We start from the raw sequence: 14,739 nt of genomic DNA on the forward strand, positions 1-14,739 counted from the left end.
AGTGTAACGACCTTTTGTAATGTGAAATATCAATATCAATGTAAAATATGTTTTAAGTATCCAACTGTCTGTTTACTAAATATCAACAAATTTGTAGGAAACCAAACAATCGGATATGATCATCTTTATCAAGGAAGGGTATTTAGCAGTAGGGACGATTTCAAACACCATATGGCACTTTATGCTTTGCGAAACAAATTCAGATTCAGACACACTCGTTCCTCGCCCAACAGGATGGTGCTTTGTTGTGTCAGTTTAAAGTGCATGTGGCGAGTTCATGCCATTAAGTTGAAGAATGTGGAAAAATTTGAAATTCGGCGTGTTCAACTACAACATACATGTTCAATAGATGAAAGAGCTGGTAATTTTTAATAACTACCATAGATTAATTTAACAAAAATGAACTTACGTACGCATAAGAGTTATACATGAGACAACACAATATAGATATAAAACCAGTTATAATCCAATAGTGCTTGATTTTTGAAAATACAAGATTATGATGAGCCTTGTCAGAAAGTTATATGTAAAAAGTTACTATTTCCAACTAAATCGTTGTAATTTCTCCAGGATACGAAGAGCAGGCTACACATGGTGTGATAGGAGAATTGATGAGAGCAAGGTTCGTTGGAAATGGAATGGGCCCACGTCCAAATGAGATAGTTCAAGTTATGCTGGGTGATCACAATGTGAGAATTTCTTATTGGAAGGCATGGAGATCAAGGGAGGTTGCTAAAGAAAATGCAAAAGGATCTTCAGGGAGTTCTTATAATTTGCTTCCTGATTATTTAAATAGACTTGTTCTTGCAAATCCAGGCACACTTGCAGATATTCATACTGAAAACGATCCAACCATTGGCGATAGATTCAAATACATGTTCCTCGCATTTGGCGCATCTATTAGTGGGTTTAAACACATGCGCAATGTCATCATTGTAGATGGAGCACACTTAAGGGGTAAATTTGCCGGTTGCTTACTAACAGCTTCAGCACAGGATGGTAACTACCAAGTGTTTCCCTTGGCAATTGGTATTGTAGACAGTGAAAACGACAAAGCTTGGGAGTGGTTCTTCACAATGCTTCTACAATTTGTCCCTAACTCTGAAACTCTTGTCTTCATTTCGGATAGACACTCTTCTATTTACTATGGAATTGCAAAGGTACTTACCTAGCAGATCCAACTTACTTCTACTGAACAAATATTATTAAGAAAATATATATATGCTAACTATTTCGATATGACCAGGTATACCCGACTGCTAAACATTGTGCATGCATCTTGCACCTGAAACGTAACATCCGCACATATTTCAAAAATAAACATCTTGGGTTCCTAGTAGGGAAGGCAGCTAGGGCATTTCGTCTTGCAGAATTCTACAGCGCTTTCAATGAAATAAAGACCATTAATCCCTCATGCGCTGACTACCTGATAAGTATCGGTTTTGAGCATTGGGCTAGATCTCATTTTCAAGGAAATCGCTACAACATTATGACAAGCAATGTGGCTGAGTCATGGAATGCTGTACTTCGCGAGGCAAGGGAGTACCCTGTGTTGTCTATGATAGAATATATTCGTTCAAAATTGATGACATGGTTTGCGGACCGTCGCAACGTTATCAGCAAAGGAAGTGGCCGTTTGACCCCACGGGTTCTACAGATACTTGAAGGAAACTTCGAGCAGAGCGGGGGATTTTTTGTTAGCCGGATCACCGCATTAGAGTTTGATGTGAAAGACAAGAATGGAATCTCATTCCACGTTAACCTCTCAACAAATTCGTGTAGTTGTTTTGCATTCCAGTCGCTCAAGATTCCATGCTCACATGCCATAGCAGCTGCTATAAAGGAAAAAATCAGTGTCGAATCTCTTGTATCTGAGTTCTACAATTTGGAGAAGCTTCAGTCAGCATATGCAGAAGCTGTATACCCCATTTGTGATGCGGCTGGAGATATTGAATTAAACGTGGAAGAGCAGTGTGGAAATGTGACAATATTCCCTCCTGCAACTCGAAGACCACCAGGAAGACCTCGTAAAAACCGGATCTTGTCTACTGGTGAAATAAGGGTAGGTTATATACTACCTAATAACTCTTTTTTGCGATAAGCATCATAATTTTTTTTTTACCTGCAGATGAAAACACCAAGAAAGAGACATCTATGTGGTCGATGCAAGAAATCCGGACACAACCGAGCAACATGCAAGGTTGCAATATATAAAAAAATTTATAAGTTAAAAATAGTATATCTCGGATGATGAAGGTGTTTGAATGAATGGGGGATAAATGGGAAAATAAGTTATAGAATAACAACGACTTTGTAATATACTTCCCATGATATGTATGAGGCAGGAATATTGTAATGCCCGAGATTGTAAGATAAATAACAATGTATTGTTTAATAACATCTAAGAGCAACCACATCCCTGGGACATTTATGCAAGTCCTAAGATGTTTTTATTAATATTTGTAGGTTATGACTTTCTTGTGGGACTTTTATGAAATTTGTGATTATTGGTAGGACTTTAGGCTGGTACTTAGGTTAATTATTTAATTTTAAATAAGGAAAATTATAAAATATGCAAAAAAATCATATAAGTAGTTTAAATTTGGATAACTAATAAGAAAAACAGATTTATTTAGCATAAAAGTTCACATAGAAAAACCATTCAAGTTTTACAAACCGAAATACATAAGTTCATAAGTTGCTAATGAAACAAAAAGAGAAGAGTTAAGATGATAGAGAGGAAAGACCGCAAAAGAGCCATCTAATTTCGTGAGGTAGAAGCAATGCTACCTGCAGAAGAAGAGAACACAAGTTAAAGCAGAAGCAAAGTAGTAACATTGAAGTTATAGACAACACAAAGAAGTCAAATGAGAACACTTACCATCGATTCTGCTGAAGTGGTTGATCAGTAGATCAGTACACTCCTTCCTTTCCGGACATACACACAGTAATGGAGTTGTCGTCCCGTCTCCAACCACGTTGAACACCAACAAAGCTCCGTTGGTGCATCTGTTATCATGACAGAACTTTCTCCACCCTCTGCTGATGTAATATGCGCCGTCTGATTCGCTAAATCCGAAGCGCGCAGTCCATGAGTTTCCCTCCTTGTTGACAAGTTTGACATCTTTGCATTGTTGGTTCAAATCACCACACCTCATAGCTTCCACAGGAAGAAACTACAAACACATACATAACATCAGCCAAGAAGCAGTACTAGAAACAAATAAATAACTAAATTTTACTCACTATTTTGTCGTCCTTTTGATTTGTTGCAGTAACCTCAGCCAAGAAGCAGTAGTCGTATGAGAAAGTAGGAGCATCATCCGCGTCGGCTTCTTCCTTAACGATGTGAGGATGTGTATACTGAATCTCACAACAGCTAGGACCAAAAGGAGTCACATGAAAGACCATGTCTCCTTCGTGTTTGAAGATGACAATGTCACCGATTCGAAGATCATGTGCTTCGGTGTACTCTTTCCAACCTTTGGTGAGTGTCCTGCCTTCTCGGATCACCTCCCAAATTTGATCCGAAGCGTCCGATCTTAGCTTCCATGGTTTATTGATCTCAGCCCCTTGTATGTGTTTTGAGTAGAAATCAAGTGGTATTGTCACGCCACTTTGAAAACCAGGAAGAAGAGGCTTGAAGAAATGAGGTTCTCGGGGAGTTTCCATCTGCAACAATCGAGTTCCAATTACATGTAAGAAACAAGAAAGATGAGAAAGACATGTCCCGGTTCAGTCCAAACCGGAATCATTCCGACTAGAAATCTAACCAAGAACCAACGAGTTGACGCTTTGGTCATTACTACGAGCCACTACTTAGTTACTAACTGAAGTGAATATAATCAAAACTTGATCAATCACTTAGACCAACATAACTAGAATACGACCTGCAAAAACTCAGACACTCAGACACTCTCCACACCAACTAAAACTTGATAAATCACTCAGACACTCAAACACCAATCGCAAACGCCATTCATTTCATCACAAGAAAAATGAACTAGACCCACTAGCAGAGGAGTTAAAGCCACAACAAGAACCACAAAATGTCAAAACTAGGGATTGAGATTGAAATACCATTTCGATTGAAATAGGCGCCGCCGCTTTCGGTGAGTTAACAGAGCAGGGTCGACAGAGCCTTTCGCCGTCGAAATTGCCGAGCCGCGTAGTAATCGGGATGATTCGGGGACCGTAGCTGAAGATGTGTGCGATCGCCGTCGAGAGAGACAGACTCGGGAGAACATGCAAAAGAAAGAAGAGGCAAAACGCAAAAGCCCTACTCCAATTCTATCGACGAATCGCAGGCAGACAGCTGGCACTAAGGACACAATACCGAACCTTCTTAGCTTAGGACAATCGACTTCGTTTCTTCATTAATTAGGCCTTTTGTTATTTATATATTGGTGCTCTAATAGTAGGTAAGGTTTTGTCATAAATCCAGTATTCACTACACTTCTAATTTTGCATTTGTATATCCGGTTATAGCAAACAAAACTATTTTCATAACGAAGCACATATAAGGGGCGAAAATGGAGAAATGATTTCTAAGGTTTTTTGATAGTAACCTGAATTAATTTGTGGTGAACAAACCCAAAAATAAACCATATAACTAACCGTATAAAACACTAGTTAACCGATATCCTATACCTAAACAACACGAAACCCAAATCCTAACCCAAACAACACTAAACCGAACCAAACAGTATTAAACCAAAATTCTACACCAAAACACTAATAAAGCGAAATCCTAAACCCAAACAACAATAAACCCTAAACATTATACCTAAACCCACCAAAACAAAACCTTGAACCTAAAAACCTAAACTCCAAAAATAATAACATAAATCCTAAATCCCAAACCAAAACACAGTAAATCTAAAAAACAAAAGTAAACCCTAAACCCAATGAACACTAAACCTAAATCCTAAATACTAAACTTACACAACCCATGTAACCCATGCAAAGCATTACCCCATCGATGGGAAAAAATCCATCTACAGCGGGAAAAAAATCTACACAATAACCGATTACTGAAATCATTAGCATAAAAACATATCTAAAAAATTGAAACAGTCACCTCTCAATCACGACAGGAGTCTCAAATAACAGTATAAAACAACCAACACATACATAGTCAGTTGAACATAATGGAGATCTAATGTTTTTCTTAATCAAGCAGGACAAGAAAATAATTCATACACGTATATAACACTACAGCTTCTCTGTCGACTCCAAAGCCATTATAGCAGCACTCTTTCCTTCATCAGCAACCGTTTCCGGAGATAAATTCCTACACGCCTCGAAACCATATACAGCATGTCTAACCATTAACAACACCGCGATCAAGCCAGCGTCTGCGGGATTATCACTTTGGAAAACTGACTTTGTTCTATCAAACTTATAAGGCGTAACACATTGCGTTCCCATTTCTTTACCAAATTGTCTTGCCAGATATGGCAACATCTGGAGGAATGGATAAAGAAATCTACCCATCGATGTTTCATTGAATAAAGCCACATTGCAGTCAAGAACATAGAGTTTACCCCTAGATGTGTCAAAGCATACTCCAATCCAATGCTTTTTCCCTAAATTCAGTGGAAAGTAGTAACGTATACCCAACCGCGGTGAGGCATCTCTTTCACCAAAAAAGTCCAAAACTCCTTTGGAAAACTTAAAGGACTCCTTTTTCTTAGTTTTCGAAAACTTTTGGTAGTTCCTGATAATTGAAGTACCAAATCTGGTATCCAGAAAATAATAACTCCTTTCCAAAGATGTCGGCAGTGATACCACACATCGCACAAGACGAATCAGTATATCAACAACCTGATTCAAATAGAGTTGAAAAAAGTACGTTACAAGCAGATTACATTAAACTTATACATGACGTTTCATTGCTAACCTTTCCAGGGTATAGTCGTGATCTCTCCGCCATAAGAAGCATTTCTTTTGAGGAAACCACTAATCCACCAACGTTGATAACACTAACACAACAGAACCACCCTAGATTAAAACTGTCTACACAAACGGCTATTTGGTATTCAAAATAAACCATTGTAGGAATAAGAGCACTAACACATTTACGGAAAGTTTCCTTGAAAGAACGTTGATTTTCCTCTCTATCTCCCTTCTCTCGTAGCATACAAACACCGACTCCCGTGGATGATGCAATCGAGAGTCGATATGAGGACCACATAAGTAATCATGTAGAAGGGCTGGAGGCAAAGTCTTCTGACGCTTGCTTTTACGCAAAGATTGAGGGTACGCTATGTTATCACCAACGTTGATATCAGACAGAGTTGTCAGATCGGCTACTTTTTGGCGTGTTAGAGGTTCTGCAGATCGGATATGTTCCTCTTGTGTAAGTCCTAGGGAGAAAGAAGGTGTCTCGATGAAGTGAGGCGGAACCGTATTGACATCCTCCTTAATATACAACAACGAGGTAATTTAAAAAGACGTTCCACTGCCTTAACGCACAAGTAAATTAAGCTATTAAAACGTTGGGTATCCTTTACAAAACATAATAATCATACCAAAGGAATGATGTTGTCAGTGTGCCTACTATGGTTCTCACTATGGGCTGACATAGCACCGCAATCCGTAGCTGGATCAGGAGTAGCAAATCCGGGTTTTGCAACACCTTCGATAGATGGAGTTTTATTACCGACCTATAAATCATTAGAGAGAACCAATCAACGACCAAAATTCAAGCATAACCAAAATATTAAACTATTACCTACTTTTTACATGTTCTTGTACCTGAATATTTTGCGGCGAAGAAGGCGGTGTAGAGTACTCACTTATGTTCTGAATGATGTTGATGATAGTGTTCGCATTACCATCTAAAACGTGCTTGTCTGGGTGGGCAGATATATCCTGTCCATTCCCTGTAACAACAGTGGGAGCTGCTGGGACTCCACGAACTTCGGCATAGTTTTTGCACAAATCTGGAACCATTGCCTCTACGGATCTGCCTATCTCGTCTTTGAATTTCGACAACACACAATTGACATTTCCAATTACTTTACCCTCGATTAAGTCGACCCTTGTAGAGAACTGTTCGATCTTGTTATTGAAATTTTGGAGCTGCGGCTTCAATCGTTCTATGACGAGATCTGCGATATAACCAGCATCATTGGATTGAGTAACTGAAACGGGTTTCTTAGGTTTCTTCGACTTTGAAGATACTGAGGAAGCTTCTCGCAGACGATCAACTTCACTTCTGCTAACTCCGCCAACAAAATGAGAAGTACTGAATTGATAATTCACATTGATAAGATCAATCATGTTTTCAACGGTTTCATCATGCTCTTCGTCAGACCAAACTAGAGTCGCTTGGTCGATTGGACGTTCAGGGTCTTCCAATAATAAACTGCGCACCATAACCTAAATACATACCACAATAAGTTACATGGTATATTTGCAAAGAGAACAAAACATCACAACAATAACAGATATGGCAACAAACGAAACTAACTTACATTGTCTGTCTTGTCTACAAAACGTGCATGTGCAGTATTAAGAGTTTGTTTCTTCCCAAATCTATCACTGGGATTAAAAACATCATCTTCACTATCAGCTTCCGAAGAGGAACAGCTTTCCAGAACAACTTCAGTAAGAGCAGGGACAGCTTCAACCATGACCAGTTGTAAAGCAAGTACAAATCCTTTAAGTGCGATGTTGCTCTGGGACAAGGCCACCACGTCCCGCTCTCGTATACTAACCATAAGCAAGTCAAACGCAAGTCTTCCCCACGGATATGCAAAAAATTCTCCAAGATCTTCGATTGCTTCTGCATGCTCTCTACAAATCTTCATCTTCAAGCTTGTTGGAAGAAGAACGGAGGACAGAATCGCCAGGCAAGCATATTTGATACGGATTTTCGTATCAGTTACCGTCCTCCTCCGAAGCATCTTGATCACAGAAGCCACCGTTACAACTTCACTCTTACCAAATAGCACCGGCCAGTAGGGTTTCTCCGCTATGGATTCTTTTAACTTCATCTTTGATCTCCGTGGAAACGGCCCGCATGGCAATCCGGTGACAATCGCAAATTCCCGTAACGAAAACCGAATCGGTTTTCCAGCAAAGCGGAACCACGCCTCGTGCTTCTTCTTCGTTTTCAACTGTCTAGACATTATATAACGAGCAAAGCGACCGGAAAATACCGGTTTCGCAGCAATATCGACGATTTTGCCAAAAGCTGAATCCCTGATAACATCAATTTATTCATCTCCCAACGCATTTAAGATTCTTTTTATCGCTCCAGATGATTGGTAAGTAAGGACGCGAACCCCGACTGGTTCTTCGCCGGCCGCAAACATCATCTCCGGAACCGGCTTCATCGTCGGTCCTTCCGGTGAATCGGGTAAATCAACAAGTCGCGACGAAACCATCGACTCTTCTCCAACTCCGCCTGATCTCAAATGGTTCTCTCGAGCTTATCGAAAAGTAGGATAAGAAAAGTAGGTTAAGAAAAAAAAGACTGAATAGAGTTGCTCTAATAATGTAGACAAACGATTCTTTGCTTCTTTCGACATTTCCAGACGCGTGAGATAAACAGTGGTATAGATAGGTATTATTGCAAGTCTAGCTCAGTCTAGATGTCTAGGACCTATAATCTAAGGTATAGACTAGTGTTGTAACGAGATAGGGATAAGAGCGTCATTAATGAAACAGTAAATAGCGACGTCGTGCACATGCCCATAGTTGCAAATAATGTTCCAAACGTGTATATAGAGTGCAATTGCTCTAAAAACTATTCCTATACGGTATAAAATCTGAACCTCTAAAAACAATTCCTAAACCAAAATTCGTGAATCTTAACGTCTTAAACTTTATCTTCAACTATAAACCTAACAGAATATATCTATTTTCTTAATTTTTAAATATACTTAGATTTTTTTCCCAATTGTCTCTATATATGTATGTAATCATATAATATATAAGGAAACTGTTGTGATCGTATACCTGTAAACTCCAGGCTTAACCCAAATGAAATAAAGTTGAGAGTTGTTAAGATTGGGAGGGATGGATTCAATTGCTTCTTGAATCTTATTGAAATCTCCTTTACCCGATTGATCAACCCTTATTAGAATGGCAGTTGAAAAATCAATTGAAGACGACGAAGAAGAAGAAGAAGAAGCCATGGATGAATGAAGATGTGATTGAAGAGAGGATGAAAATCTTGATGATTGTGATTTGATAATAAGTAAAATGTAATGTTTAGACTTTGTTATATAAAGACCCATGTTAGCCATAGCCCATGTGAGGTTTAACGTCTTGGCGATTGTGCAGATGACAAGAAAATCAAAAATAAAATAAGAATCAAAATGGAAATTGATAAATCAATATTTGGCTAATAAGCAAGAATGCGAGAACAAAGATAATAAAAAAGTTTCGTTTATACATAAAGGTATCTTTTCTATATATATCAATGGGTTGACTAAATGTCGAATGACGTTGCCAGCGGCAGTGATTTCTTATGATCGAAGTTGAATGATTGTATTTTCGTCTCCATGAGATTTTTCTGTATCAGATTCATAGTTTAAGATACAAAGTCTATATCATGCTCGAGATAGGGGACTCAAAGCTATGGAACTTGCCAACTTGGTTGGGGAACGTTAGACGAGCTTTCGCAGTCAATTTATCTACATGCATAATTTTTTTTACTTTTATATATTTGATACGAATTATTTTCAAGCTAGATAGCATACCAACATGAGGATACGAAATTTCTTTCGATTTCTCCTTGCTAGTATCGCGTTACGGATGATTAATTAGTTGCTCAACTGTCTGTATACTGAAAATGCAAGTGGAGCTCGTAGATGTCAATGGTCTTCCGTGACTAACTAGGCGACAAAGTCACTGATGTTGGAGGTATTAGTCGTTACTACATAAGGCATGCGGAGTGGTGGGTTACCATGTGGATGCAAGAGATGCTGAGATGGAGAAGGATAAACTGAGGGTTTATGTCTTGACGTAGTCGTTGAAGTAGTTTCTGAGACAGTGTGCGTCAGAGAGTGAACCAGGAGGCATGCAGAGTGGTAGACCATGTGGACGCAAGATGCTGAGCTGGCGTAGGATAAACTTGAGGAGCAAGTTTATACTGTGGAGAAAAGGCAAGAGATAAATTTGGGGAGCAAATTTATGCCTTGAGGAATAAATACATTTCAAGAAAAGGAAAGTGTACTTATTGATATGGAAGTTGTCCATATTCATGTTGCCTTGGAGACTAGGGTTTCAGGAACGTGGAGATCACTATAAAAGAGTTATGGAGTCGTCTGTATTCCATAAGACACTGGCTATTATTATAGAGGAAGGGTGAAAATCCCTTAGGGGTGTTCTTGGGTCGTGTTGAAGCAGATGCTGAAGTACTGACGGGAAAGAAACATGTTTGGGTAGATTAGGAATCTGTCAGTAACGTGTGTTAGGGTGTTAACACTGACGTGTAAAAGCTGATAAGCAAGTCTTGTAATAGATTGTTTAGGCGATTTCTAATAAAGCATAGTTGGTTAGTTGTATCTATTTTGTCTCTTGATTTATCTTCTGCATTACTATATTGTGGTGTCATCTTTGCACTAACATATACTCTTTGTTTCATTTAAGTTTCTTTTTGGTTACCACAAAATGATAACTAATTTGATATTCATGTATAGAAGATATGATTTCTATTATTTGGTAACTTGATTAAAACATATATACCCAATATCAAACTGTTATAAAGTATGTTAAGAAAGTAGACAATAACTTTAGATACACTTAAAAAAAAAAACTTTAGATACACTTTACGTGTTAGGTTGGCGGCTTGCATGCTTCCCGCATTAGCTTAGGCTTAGCAATCTCTCATGCGTATTCTCATTATACCCATAATATAATCAATGTTAACTGGCCGAAAGTGCAAAAACTTAAGGACCATAAAAGAAAACAGTTGCCTAAAACATAGAAGGATTACATTATAAACGTTGGTCTTATATTCTTATGGAGGCGTGATTGAGGTGTCTTGGATCCCGTTTATGATGAGTATAATCGCCCATAATGGGGATGATTCCAAATAACATATTTATTCACATTCATGTACTCGAGTAATGGAGCTAGCTGACTCCGTAATGCGTGACGATCCCAAGATAAAAACATGTTAGGCTATGGATTCGAGTGAGAGACTGCTTGGAAATTTGGAATCGAGGGTACTCATGGGAAATCCAGTTGTTCTCCGAATCAAGTAATTTACACCAGTGCCACAATGAGACACATGTAAAGCTTAATTATCCGCTATGCATTAGTATTATTTCATAAGAAAATTATGTATAAGTTTCTAAACAAAATTAATAACAAACTCAGTCCTTTGTTTTTCGTTTCTTCAAGTTTCATTTCTTGTTAGTTTTTTAATTAGAAAAGTTAATTTGATGGTCGGAGAGAGCCATAATAGAAGGGATAACAATAAAATCATATATCCGATCAAAAAAAAACAATAAAATCATATAGTGATTGTAGAATACAAGTGTTTTGAATAATCATACAATATACAGTTATACACACATTACAATTTACACATTTAGTTACAATCAATACGTCTTCCAAAAATAAAAATTTCAATCAATACCCAAAAAGGATTTTTTTTTTTTACGTCAAAAAACCATTATATTACTCAAATTTGAAGTGGTCAATATTAATCAGTTTATGAAATCATTTATTAGTTAGTATATTACGTTGGGTTTAGTTTGGGAGCATTCTCGAAATGAGAAGGCGTAGGTTGGAACCAGTCTTTGCGTTAGTCTTAGAGAGGGATTACATCTGTCATCAAGGCCCATCAAATACCGAGTTCGGCCTAGTATCAACAAACAACTCGTCCCAAATAATTATATTAATTTATAGTTTTTTTCTATTATATCCCCTGTTCGAAAACGCGACTGAGGCGGCCGAAAAGTCGCCGGAAAAACGTGGTGCGGCCTCCAACCGTGGCGATTTGACCATAGGCGCTTATTTAATCGAAAAAGTTTTAGAACTCATCAAAACTGTCGATTTGGAATCCAAGATTGATTATTCTTTAGCAAATTAGTTATATATTGATTAAAACATATAAGATTAGTAAGAAAAACAATAGAAATCGCAAAAAAAAAAAGAGAGGCGGCTGTAAGAGCATGTACATCAATGAACCCCCTCTTGGGGTTCATAAGTATTGTATATTAATTTAATGGTGGGGCCTGAATAGTGATGAACCCGGATCAATGCTGCTTCTCCATCAATGAACTTGAGAGTGGGTTTATAAGAATAAAATAATATTTTTTATTTGACAAAAAAAGTTAATTTTTTTTTTGAAAAGTGAATATTTAATATAATGAGAATTGTATTCAATATAATGGAAATAAATTTGGTTTTTAAATTTTGAAAAGTGAATATTCAATATAATGGAATAAAGTTAGGTTTTATTCAATTCATAAAAAATTTATAATATTTCTTAAAAGTTTTTATTCAATACATTGAGAATTCATGAACATACAAAGATTATTCATCATGATTACCATATTTTTCCCAAACATTTTCAACTAAATCAGCTTTCAAACGCTCATGTAAATGTGGATCCCGAATTTGATTGCGAATGGTAAGCATAGGGACATTGACACTTTCTCTACTTTTCACCTTTGAACTTCGACTAGACTCTCCTGACTCGAACTCAGATGTATCAATTTGAATGTATCCGTGTCGTTCGTCCTCCACTATCATATTGTGCAATATGACACAAGTTCTCATTATCTTTCATATCTTCTCCTTGTCCCATAGTAGAGCTGGGTTTTTAACAATTGCAAACCTCGATTGCAATACTCCAAAAGCCCGTTCGACATCTTTTCTGGTGGATTCTTGACGTTCAGCAAATAACTCTGCTTTAGGACCTTGAGGGAGTTTGATGGATTGGATAAATGTTGCCCAATTAGGATAAATTCAGTCGGTAAGATAGTAGGCCATACGATAAGTGTGGTTGTTGACCTTGAACTTAACTTTAGGTGCTCGACCTTGTAAAATGTCATCAAAAACTGGTGACCGATCAAGAACATTGATATCGTTGAGGGTACCTGGTAATCCGAAAAATGAGTGCCATATCCAAAGATCTTGTGATGCCACAGCTTCTAAGACATTTGCCGGCTTTCCTGAACCACGTGTGTACTGACCTTTCCAAGCCGTTGGGCAGTTTTTCCACTCCCAATGCATACAATCGATGCTGCCTATCATACCCGGAAACCCGCGTGCCTCTCCAGCGTCAAGTAGTCTTTGAAGATCTTCTGGTGTAGGTCTTCTTAGATACTCACCTCCAAACAATAGTATTATCGCATCCGTGAAATTTTCCAAACATAAAAGTGCAGTGCTTGCCGCAAGTCGGAGATATTCGTCATTCGCATCTCCGGCTTTGCCATATGCCAACATTCGTATTGCTGAAGTGCATTTTTGAAGTGCAGATAGGCCGCACCTTCCGTGACCATTTCTTCGTTGCTGAAAGTATGGAACTTCATTATTTAGGCGTTCGACAATGCGAAGGAACAAAGGTTTGTTCATTCGAAAACGCCGCCTAAACATTTCTGGTGGGTATGTTGGATTTTCACTAAAATAGTCGTGCCATAGTTGATTGTGTCCTTGTTCCCGATCTCTTTCGATATACACTCGTCTCTTCGGGTCGTTGGCAATAACGGAGTCGATGAAATCATCAATTTGTTCGTCGACCATTTCTTCAAATACTTCATATACTTCATCATTTGAGGAGCTTGACATTTTTCCCTTATTTAAAAAAAAACAAATAATAAAATTATCAATTTTATTATCTGCCTAGTATAAAATAAAAAAATGAATTAATCCAAACTAACATTTTTAAAATGTTAAAATAAACTGTGTGTAGCGAAATTATCAATTATATAATTAAGTAAGTTTTAAACAATACCAAACTCTAGTTCATATAAAATTTTACAATTTTAAAATCAAAATATCCAAACTAAAATTTTATCAAATTATACAAAACTCTAGATCATATATATCAGACGTTGGTTTGTGTGTGCTTGTGATAATTATCAAATTATACAAAACTCTAAATCATATATATCAAAACAAAAGTGAAATGCTCTTGTGAAAGAGTAAATTATGTAATAAATATGATACGGATGGTGAAATACAAGTGCGAAACAAAATTGAAATATACCCGATTACTCTTTGGAAATGAAATACAAGAGGAAATGTTCAAATGCTCTTGTGTGCTTAGTTTGTAATAGATCAAGTGCGAAACAGAAGTTGTGTTTTTGGTTAGTAATGAAATATATATGATGATACAGAGAAACAATGAGAAGAAGTTGAGTTCTCATTTAGAAACATACATGAAGAGAGCATATTAATATATGCTTGTTTGTTACATAACCCGTGACATGAAAGTAGTGTAGAAACAAAGTACAACCCGTGAATTCAGAACATAGTAGCAGTGTACAAACTAACAAAATAGTACACTGCATCCGTAGAGAAAAAGCAACAACAGCCAAGCAACATCAGACATAGCAACCCCTGATCCAGACATGATGACAATCCCGTGACCTGCAAAACAAAAACCAAACTACAAAGTTTAAAACTCTTTCTCTTCACGCAAGTTAATAATAAGAAACAAAGATTCTACCAAGTTACAAACTTAATAACTAAACATATTGAGGCAAGTAAATAATGAAAAAACAGAGATTCTACTAAGCAACAAAGTTAGGAAATGAAAAAAAC

At 37.4% G+C, this 14,739-nt stretch overlaps 3 protein-coding genes across 3 annotated transcripts; all 3 read right to left on the reverse strand.

Annotated features, from left to right (window-relative positions):
- Positions 1–2,761: 2,761 nt before the first annotated feature.
- On the reverse strand, positions 2,762–3,803 carry LOC106349763 (B3 domain-containing protein REM9-like). The gene is made up of 4 exons (XM_048778155.1): positions 3,774–3,803; positions 3,280–3,672; positions 2,882–3,176; positions 2,762–2,790 (listed from the first exon to the last, which is right to left on the reverse strand). Exons 1-4 carry the CDS (start codon positions 3,801–3,803, stop codon positions 2,762–2,764), a joined length of 747 nt encoding a protein of 248 aa, XP_048634112.1.
- Positions 3,804–5,214: 1,411 nt separating this feature from the next.
- Positions 5,215–9,149, reverse strand: LOC106359305. Its single transcript, XM_048778156.1, has 7 exons — positions 8,971–9,149; positions 7,482–8,211; positions 6,760–7,386; positions 6,534–6,668; positions 6,077–6,423; positions 5,903–5,984; positions 5,215–5,826 (listed from the first exon to the last, which is right to left on the reverse strand). The coding sequence occupies exons 1-7, from the start codon at positions 9,147–9,149 to the stop codon at positions 5,215–5,217; spliced, it is 2,712 nt and encodes a 903-aa protein (XP_048634113.1).
- A 3,355-nt stretch (positions 9,150–12,504) lies between these two features.
- Positions 12,505–13,761, reverse strand: LOC125608189. Its single transcript, XM_048778157.1, has 2 exons — positions 13,167–13,761; positions 12,505–12,716 (listed from the first exon to the last, which is right to left on the reverse strand). Exons 1-2 carry the CDS (start codon positions 13,759–13,761, stop codon positions 12,505–12,507), a joined length of 807 nt encoding a protein of 268 aa, XP_048634114.1.
- Positions 13,762–14,739: the final 978 nt, after the last annotated feature.

The sequence above is a fragment of the Brassica napus genome, chromosome A4 (assembly GCF_020379485.1).
Source record: "Brassica napus cultivar Da-Ae chromosome A4, Da-Ae, whole genome shotgun sequence".
NCBI classification, from domain to species: domain Eukaryota; kingdom Viridiplantae; phylum Streptophyta; class Magnoliopsida; order Brassicales; family Brassicaceae; genus Brassica; species Brassica napus.

Bases quoted from the DNA above. Each gene is read 5' to 3' on its own strand.
- LOC106349763 (XM_048778155.1), bottom strand. From the start codon at position 3,803: ATGACCAAAGCGTCAACTCGTTGGTTCTTG. The intron at 3,673-3,773 runs GTTAGATTTCTA...CGATTGTTGCAG, and splicing joins CGTCAACTCGTTGGTTCTTG to ATGGAAACTCCCCGAGAACC. The intron at 3,177-3,279 runs GTTACTGCAACA...ATGTGTTTGTAG, and splicing joins ACTACTGCTTCTTGGCTGAG to TTTCTTCCTGTGGAAGCTAT.
- LOC106359305 (XM_048778156.1), bottom strand. From the start codon at position 9,149: ATGGCTTCTTCTTCTTCTTCTTCGTCGTCTTCAATTGATTTTTCAACT. The intron at 7,387-7,481 runs GTAAGTTAGTTT...GTATGTATTTAG, and splicing joins TTGTAGACAAGACAGACAAT to GTTATGGTGCGCAGTTTATT. The intron at 6,669-6,759 runs GTACAAGAACAT...AATGATTTATAG, and splicing joins CTTCGCCGCAAAATATTCAG to GTCGGTAATAAAACTCCATC.
- LOC125608189 (XM_048778157.1), bottom strand. From the start codon at position 13,761: ATGTCAAGCTCCTCAAATGATGAAGTATATGAAGTATTTGAAGAAATG. The intron at 12,717-13,166 runs GTCAGTACACAC...ACAATATGATAG, and splicing joins CTGCCCAACGGCTTGGAAAG to TGGAGGACGAACGACACGGA.